The sequence below is a fragment of the Dreissena polymorpha genome, chromosome 7, assembly GCF_020536995.1.
Source record: "Dreissena polymorpha isolate Duluth1 chromosome 7, UMN_Dpol_1.0, whole genome shotgun sequence".
In the NCBI taxonomy this organism is placed as follows: domain Eukaryota; kingdom Metazoa; phylum Mollusca; class Bivalvia; order Myida; family Dreissenidae; genus Dreissena; species Dreissena polymorpha.
The window spans coordinates 68,864,864-68,874,138 of record NC_068361.1 but is presented as its reverse complement, the minus strand read 5'-3'; the positions used below and the strand labels follow the sequence as shown (position 1 = coordinate 68,874,138).

The 9,275-nt window shown below is 37.5% G+C and overlaps 1 protein-coding gene across 9 annotated transcripts in view; it reads left to right on the top strand.

The window, feature by feature from the left end:
- LOC127837691 (3-oxoacyl-[acyl-carrier-protein] reductase FabG-like) overlaps nt 1-9,275 on the top strand; it is a 325,705-nt gene that overhangs the window by 310,550 nt on the left and 5,880 nt on the right. For 2 of the 9 annotated variants that reach the window (XM_052364967.1, XM_052364961.1), the window contains 7 exons: nt 1,920-2,012; nt 2,219-2,357; nt 3,181-3,221; nt 4,301-4,370; nt 4,776-4,812; nt 5,003-5,066; nt 6,105-8,983. In XM_052364967.1, the coding sequence (XP_052220927.1) occupies nt 1,920-2,012; nt 2,219-2,357; nt 3,181-3,221; nt 4,301-4,370; nt 4,776-4,812; nt 5,003-5,066; nt 6,105-6,260 (600 nt within the window). In that variant the 3' untranslated portion in view covers nt 6,261-8,983. Of the gene's footprint in view, nt 1-85; nt 153-1,048; nt 1,195-1,412; nt 1,703-1,919; nt 2,013-2,218; nt 2,358-3,180; nt 3,222-4,300; nt 4,371-4,775; nt 4,813-5,002; nt 5,067-6,104; nt 8,984-9,275 lie in introns of those variants that run through there. The other 7 variants (XM_052364959.1, XM_052364962.1, XM_052364968.1 and 4 more) reach the window with 7 other exon arrangements.

Sequence of the window (9,275 nt, the reverse complement as noted above, 5' to 3'; positions counted from 1 at the left end):
TGCATTTTTGTTTATATGCAATTTTGGTTATGGCATAATCACAATAAGTACAAAGTTGGAGTTTAATTAACAGTTCTACTTTCAGTTTCATTTCGCTTGATACTTGACATCTAAAATGACTTCTCTGCGAGACAAAGTGGTATTAATAACAGGTAAGTGTCTTTTGGAAATATGCTGTCTTCACTTGAAAGCTGCAGTGCTGCCAGGGCAAATATTGAATTATAATTTCATAGTGGCACTTTAAATGTGGGGAAACGTTTTCATAGTAGCTCTAGTTCGTCTTCAATGCTTTGGCCTGTTATGAGTAGATTCAAAAAAGCTCACACAGAGGGTCAGCAGCTGGCAGATCATAGCAACTATACTTTAATTATGCCATCGGTAGGGTAGCATATAGCATTTGAACTGTCTGTCCGTCCGTCCGTCCGAAAACTTTAACATTGGCCATAACTTTTGCAATATTGAAGATAGCAACTTGATATTTGGCATGCATGTGTATGTCATGGAGCTGCACATTTTGAGTGGTGAGAGGTCGAGGTCATCCTTCAAGGTCAAAAGTAAAAATATACAATCCAAGGGAAGAAATAAGTTTTGAAAGGGAGATAATTTCTAAACCTGCCAATTGATATATTGACATTTTATTTCAAAGCGGCGCAATATGGGGCATTGTGTTTTTGACAAACACATCTCTTGTTTGTTCTAGCTTACCATAGCTTTATATATATGGTTCATATAAAGGTTGTCTTATACAGCTTTCCTGCACACAGTCAGTGGTTCATTTGAAGATTGTCTTTTTTAGTTCTCCGTACATTATTACTTTGTTATTCTGAGCTGTCTAATGAGTAATCAAGTTGTTCAACGTTACTGTTTCTTGCTCTGCTTTGCTTTAGGTATAAATAGGATTTGAAGCTTGGAATTGTAATGTAAAATGGGGACCTATAAAAACATCGTTTGTATACCGGTAGGTCCTAGTTTAATAGAATGAAAGAGTCTTAAATGTTACGATTTTCCGTAGGAGCTTAGTGCATACAGTCTCTATTGTGATTTTAAGGGTCGGATGATGTGACAGGTATTGGATACGCCACTGCCCTGCACATGTGCCAGTTCCAACCCCGTCTGGTTATCACCGGGAGGAACCAGGACAAGCTGAACGACGTCGCGCGGAGATTGACAGAGAATGGACTCGCCCAAGATAGGGTAGGCAGACAGCGAGATGGTTGGTTGCATTGTAAAGGAAGACAGCAAATTAATGGTTGGTTGTATAATAACCACAATTAAGAAACGTTGGTTGTAAACATGGAAAGAGTGTTAACAAATCATTTCCAGAATAAAGGAAATTCTTACTTGTTAAAATGAAACGTTTGATTTATAATGTACTCATGCACAACTGACAATAAATGGCACGAGAAATCAAACTTACATCATGAGGAAATTATTGAAATGTTAGGGATCTTTTAAAAGTAAGCCAGTCATTGATTGGCTGTTCTCAGACGCAAAGTGGCCCATTAGAGCCTTCATTTGATAAGGTCTGTAAATTCCATATCGCACAGCATAAAACAGGTTTAATTACCTTCTGCAATATTTAATTCATTTTTGTCGTTTTGATTAACGTACACCGAAACTGTACTGTAGTACTATATACCGGTATACATATACACATGTATGAAGTTAGTGCAACTAGGACGACTGATAATCCTATATGAAGGTAAAACACAGTTTGTTACTTCGTAGTCAATTTAAGAACAGTTTAATTGGTAAGAAGGATTTACATGTAAATATAATTTAAATTGAAGCATTTTGAATTTAGAAATACTCCTTTTATTTAAAATTCTTTTGTTCAACTAAAACTCTGTTTCAACAGTTGTCAAATCAGTTGTGTCAATGTTTTTTATGCGAATTCTAGCATGCATAAGCTGTTCCAGATTCTTCCTGTCGTATGTGACTTGACAAAAGAAGATGAGTTGAACACCCTGGTGCAAACAACAATTGATTCCAATGGCCTCTTGGACGTTTTGGTGAGGATCTTTATTCAAGTGCATAACCAGGGATAAAAGTAATTAATATGTGCATAACCGGGGATACAGTTGATCAATCTGCGCATACGTTTTTATATTTTTTTTAATTTTGTAGTAAAAACGGCGGCCTTAAACGTTTGCTTGGCAAAATAAATCCTCATTTCATTAATCCATGCGCACATGGATGCCATACTTGACTTTTGAAGGTGAACAATGCGGCTGTGACGTCATACGCGAGCACGCTCGAGGCCACCATGGAGGAATTTGATCATGTGATGGCGACCAATGTCCGCTCACCGTTCCTGCTCACGAAACTGTGTCTGCCTCACCTGATCAAGACGAAAGGTATCAGGCAATACGTGAATGTACGCATATTTAATCATTTACCACTCAGATACGCTTTTTCACGACCTTTCTTTCTAGTTTCAAGTTTCAAAGGCTTCCTTTCCAACGCTAAGGTACTAATAAGCAGCAAAGAACATAAAACCTGAGCAAATTGGGATTTATTCGTAGACTGGGCCCGTATTCACCAAACAATTCTTAGACTTGAGTCTAAGAATAAAGAAAATTCTTTAAATTAGAATATTCAATAATTTCTTTAATTTTTAGTCAAACTCTGCAGTAAACATCTCTGTCTATATTATTCTTCATATAGAACATTTTGTTAATGACATAATCACCAGTGGAGGCCTGTATATGTTTAAACACTGAACACATTTTTCTTGGTTCCAAGTCTATTCTTTATTCTTAAGTCTAAGAATCGGTTGGTGAATACGGGCCCTGGTCTGGTTTTAAGCTGGTTGAATATTTATTATAGACATGTTCACGTAGCTTCTGAGCTGGAAATGGTTAACGTTAATAGTGCATCCATGCCGTTCTTTGGTTTTACATAATGTGTCATAATTTTAGACTTTTGACGATTTGACAAAGATTTATAATACAACCAGTAATAATTTACAAAATATTTCAGTATACTGTTTGAGGACAATCTCTAAAACATAGTAAAGCCGTTTTAAGTGAGAAGAAAATACATAAGCGTAAAGGTAGAAAGCTTTATAAAATCTGACCAGCTTAAGACACTTTACATTACATGTATACGCATTAAGTTTAACATGTCTACACTGTACTATGTTTGGGGCTCATTGATGTGGAGTATATGTTTTTTCAGGTTGTGTTGTGAATGTCTCGAGTATTTCTGGACCGATGGCGGTATGTCATTGTTTCCTATAATATACTTTAAATGATAAACGGCTTACTATCATATACTTAGCTATTAAAATGATAAATACTTAAGGAATAATAGACGGGGAATAAAGAAGTATATTGTTAGACGGCATAATTGAGCTATACATGAGTTTATTCATGACACCTATCAATTGTTTGATTAAATAAATAAAGGACATTGACAAAGAATTCGGCATAACAAAATCTCACTATGTCGCTGTACAATGTACATTTTGCTACTAGTTGAACATGGATGTTAAGACTCGACCTTTAATCCTTTGTAGCCTGCATGATCTTGGAATTGAAGAATAGTCCATGGCCATTCAGTTGATTGTATGTGTTCATTTTGAGAATAATGTGTCCATCTGTCATTTGATCAAGTAGTTGACATACATTGAGTCGCGTTCTGAGAAAGTTGGGCTTAATTCTTGTGTGTAAAGTGTCGTCCCAGATTAGCAGTCCGCACATGCTAATCAGGGACGACACTTTCCGCCTAAATAGGACTTTTGCTAAGGAGACATTTAAACGAAAAATGTCATACAAGCGGAAAGTGTCGTCCAAGATTTGCCTGTGCGGACTGCACAAGCTAATCAAGGACGACACTTTATGCACATGCATTATGCTCAGTTTTATCAGAACGCGACACAATTATACTGAGCAACCTGGAGTGATATTGGTCGTTTAATGATAATTTATAAAATCGTGGATCAATTGGAATACATTTATTGGTGAATAAGGAATACTTTTTAAATTATTTGTTCTCAAAATGTTTAGGAAAAATGCTGATACACTCTTGAGAAATAATTAAAAACGAAAGTGTTGTGTTAGAAGTGCCTTGACTTTACAACTGCTGAAACGCGGAAAAATGAAACAATTGTTGTCACGCGATGAGATCCTAATATTAATATCATTTCAAGACTGCTTTTACATGCGCCATTGCACCACAACTTCGCTCCTTCCTTTTGCATTATCAAGGATGGCACGTGTAGATCTTTATTAGAAAGTGCAACGAATGACCCTAACTTAATAGCGGTGCTTACTAGTATTAGTATTGTCGTTTACAGTATTCTGGTGAGGTTGCGTACGGCATGAGTAAAGCCAGCCTCGACCAGTTCACACGGATATTGGCCAATGGTAAATGAAATCAACCTCGTTTTTGGAAAACGGGGTTTTATATATGTGCGTAAAGTGTTGTCTCAGATAAGCGTGTGCAGGCTGCACATGCATTAAGCCCCATGTTCCCAGAACGAGGCTTAACTGTTTAACTTTCGCATTTGTTGTACTACGTATTACGAATACTATTAATATGCACAACTATTGTGTATCTTTTTAAGGTATAATGTCCTCTTTGAAAAGACAGATTAGAGTTCGCTCTCTCACACTGCATTATAATAATTTAAAAAATGACGTTAACATGCTATGCAGTAGTTGCATAATAGCAGACATTAATACAAGTGGAATATTTAATTTCTATTTATTGGATCTAACTTAGGGAATGAGTAATTACATTTTATTGATTTTCATATCTGCAATTTCCAGAAGTGGCAGAGTACGGCGTACGGGTGAACTCCGTCAAGTAAGTTCTCTTCTTCTGTTCTTTTAAAAGTTCTTCTTAAAAGTAAAAAAGTAAACGCACTTTACGACTTCATTTTATTATATATTTTTCTCTTACCATTATGTTTCAATAGATTGGTCCGTTGTGTTTCATGAAACTTTTCTTACCTTTGATTTCATGTGGTTCTTATGCATATCTACTGCTATTACAGTCCGGGCGTAGTACGTACCAACATCCAAGTGAAGGGAGGCATGAGTGAGGAACGATACGCCCAGGTATGGATGGGTTGCTGTTCAGTTACCTTCAATTAACTTATTCACAATGGTCTTGTCGGGAGTCACGTTGTCCGCTTTAAAGTCCCGGAAGGTATCGTGGTCTCAATGGCTGAAATGGTAGCTTTGACCAGACTGCACAGCTGCTCAAGCTGGTCCGGAGATATGTTGGCCGCGTATCGCTTACTACCCATTTTCACATGACATGGGTCATTTAATTATTATGTATTATTTGTTTGCCATGTTGGCATATGTACAGCGAATTAGTATACGTATTTTGAAGCCGATTGTTATGAAAGTAGTTACTATTGTATGTGAAAATCAGCTTTTCTGTTGTAAACGGTTTTGCAGCTTGAACTGGCACCAATATTAACGTTTCATTCATTGTGGTATCGGGTGACACAATGTGTACATTTTACTATATAAGGGAAAGAATAGACAAGCGGGCTGTTTATGGACACCTTTCCCCTCCATTGTAATTGCTTACAGAGTAAATGATGTTTAATAAAGCTAATTTGCTCAAAGTGCTTTCCATGAAAAACGTGCAAACTGTGAAAATCGTTTTTGGTCTGTAAGGATTTTTCGAAAGGAGTGATTACCAAAATTTGGAAGTTATAGTGACAAGGTGGTGCAAACAATGAGTATTATCAAGCCCAGAATTTAATAGATCATTATCTCACGTGATTTGTGACGATTGCAGTGCTTTGTTAAGAGCTTTGCCCTAAATCTGTCAAATCTTTTTAAGGAGGTTGATCAGAAGGTGGGTATATCTAACAAACCGTTTGCGCCATTGAAATTAATTCTAAAGAAAGGTCTCTGGTGTAGTGGATATGGTTTTCTCCTAGCGACCGGGAGGTAACAGTTTCGATACCCACTGTGGGAGCAATCTTAAGATCTCCCCCAAAGACACCAAATACTGGTTCTACCCAGGAAACCGACTTAAGAGCGTTTCAATAAGCTTTTGGCTGTCAATTCAATGGGGTTAAAATAAATAGGTTTAAAATAAAATAAAATAAACTATTCTGCTTTACTATTTCCCAGTATGCTGAGCGACAGAAGTCTACTCACCAGCTGGGCCGCATGGGGGAACCAGACGAGGTTGCCAAGGCGATCACATTCCTGGCCTCGGACCAGGCCTCTTTCACCACGGGGCAGCTGCTCTTTGTAGACGGGGGCAGGCATATACATTATGTGTGAAGATGAAGGGTGCCTGTGAACGTCATAATAAAAATTGTGTTGTCGAAATGTGCATGTATATTCTTTTGCAAAAAAATAACATCAAATAGTTATTTGTATACCCCCACAAACGAAGTTTAGGGGGGGAGGGGTATATAGGAGTGAGCTTGTCTGTCTGTCGGTTTGTCTGTCGGTAGGTCCGTATTAAGTGTCCGCTCTCTAATTCAAGTTGTTTTCATCCGATCTTAACAAAAACATGGTCAGTTGTTGTATCTAGATGATGTCTAGGTCAAGTTCGAATATGGATCATGCCGGGTCAAAAACTAGGTCACGGGGTCACTTCGTGCGTTTTAAAAATTGAGCATGGTGTCCGCTCTCTTATTCAAGTATTTTTCATCAGAGCTCTACCAAACTTGGTCAGAAGTTGTATCTAGATGATGTCTAGGTCAAGTTTGAATATGGGTCAGGCCGGGTAAAAAACTAGGTCACGGGGTCACTTAGTGCGTTTTAAACATTCAGCATGTTGTCCGCTCTCTAATATAAGTAATTTTCATCCGATCTTCACCAAACTTGGTCAGAAGTTGTATCGAGATTATGTCTAGGTCAAGTTTGAATATGGGTCATGCCGGGTAAAATAAACTAGCATGGTGTCCGCTCTCTTATTCAAGTTGTTCTCATCCAATATCTTCACCAAACCTGGTCAGAAGTTTTATCTAGATGATCTCTACGCCAAGTTTGAACATGGGCCATGCCGGGCCAAAAACTAGGTCACGGGGTCACTTAGTGCGTTTTTTAACATTCAGCATGGTGTCTGCACTCTAATTCAAGTAGTTTTCATCCGATCTCAACCAAACTTGGTCAGAAGTTTGTCATGATGATCTTAAGGCCAAGTATGAACATGGGCCATGCCAGATCAAAAACTAGGTCATGGGTCACTTATAGTACGTTTTACACATTTAGCATACTGTCCGCTCTCTAATTCAAGTAGTTTTCATCCGATCTTCACCACACTTGGTCAGAAGTTTTATCTAGATGATGTGTATGTCAAGTTCGAACATGGGCCATGCCGGGTCAAATACTAGGTCACTTAGTGCGTTTTAAACATTGAGCATGGTGTCCGATGTTTTTTTGCGAAGACAACATGCAAAATATTCTGTGCCAATGCGGCATGTGGGGGTATCCGTCACGTCTTTGACAAAGCTCTAGTTTACTTCAAATAGTACCGGAATTTACTGGAAGAGCCATGCACCATGCATTGACTGTGCTACACAGACTGGTTCTAAGCAAAAGGAGTGAGCAAACTTGAAAACTAATGCAAAACTGCAAGTCGAATTCAAATATTCAAGGACTCTATCCACCAAACGCTTACGAACAATGTTAATCTGACTCGTGTATAAATACTCGAATTCAATTTTACTTATGAACCTCAATACAGTATGGTTCGACCTTGAGGAAACTGAAAGCTATTCTACTATAATCAATGTGAAGCGCGAAGTTGCTGTTCGCTATACTAGAATACCCTTTATATAAAAATATGAGCAAAATTGCGCATCAAATCGGTTATTATTAACGTTTTCTGACTTAGATGTATCTTAAAAATTGGGTTCAATTGATACAGGAATGTCACGCAATCTGTGTATCGTCTTTAATTTCGAATATCGGACACAATTAAAACGATTGATATACGCATACAGAGGTTACACGTGTCAAGTAATGTTGGCGAGATATAACAATATGCGACAGATGATTGTTGTATATACGAACATAAGGAAAATGCCGTGGACGTTCACAGAGAGTTTGAAAAGTATCTATACCTATTTCGATTACCGGTAATACAGCATTCTATAATAGATGGTGACGTCACTACGTTATTGTCGGAAAGAAAAGACCGGTGTGTACACAATGGGTAATACAACAGGTATTTACCGAGTCACGCGCATGGGATACAATGGTTACTGTATTTGGTTTGTAGAAATAAAATTTCAGGTAATCGACGTCAAAACAAAATAGAAAAATGATTCGACCTTGAAGGCATTGAAAGCCCCGGTCATACCACATCAAATAATGTGAAGCGTGAGGTTGCTGTTCGCTATACTTGTATACCCTTAATTAAAAAGAGCAAAATTAGAGATCAAATCGATTTTTATTATCGTTTTATCAACAAAATGTCAGGTAATGTTGGCGAGATGTAACAACGTGACAGACGATTGTTGTATATACGAACTTATGGTAAATGACGTGCACGTTGCAGAGTTTGAAAAGTAAATATTAATACAGGTATTGACCGTGCCACGCGCATTTGATACAGCGGTCACATTATTTGGTTCGCAGAAATATAATTGCAGCTTATCTCAGTCAAATAATAAGTATACAAATACGTTTATATTTCACGTGCTTGTAGTTTCTTTACTTGCCAACAGTCTTTTCATACTGGCAACGTTTTGATTATGCGCTGCTGGATACGTTTGCTATGTCCAAATTTGTGCATGCATAAGTGTTATCTTCCAAACAGATGTATGCGACCCACTTGTCTTTGCCATTTGCACTACATTTGTCACTATTCGAACATAATAAGGCTTGCCATTATATTCGGTGTAAAAGTCGTGCAAACATTTTTCATTCCACTTGATCTTCTTATCTGTAAGAAACTGGACACGCGCTTGCGTTCTCAGACTGCAATTTTAACCGTAGTTGAAATATGCATTCCATTTTTCATTTAGTCTTTCTTTTTGGATTTGTTCAGGGTAAGCAGGGATGTTTTGAGTCTATATTTTACTAAATCACATGATAAACAACCTCCGTCATAATTTACAATAGATGATGAATGATTTTACTTGTTTTATCGTTCTGAAGCATGTCTTTGTAAAACACAAGGGCTAACGATCGAGCAAGGCTTCATTCACAGGCAACTGTTCTAAACTCCAATTCAAGATATACAAATACTTCTAAGTATCTTCACGTTGTACGAATATTTACTGGGTAAATGGTTTGAAATTATAATCTGGTTAAAGAGTTGAAGAATTTACTATATAAACA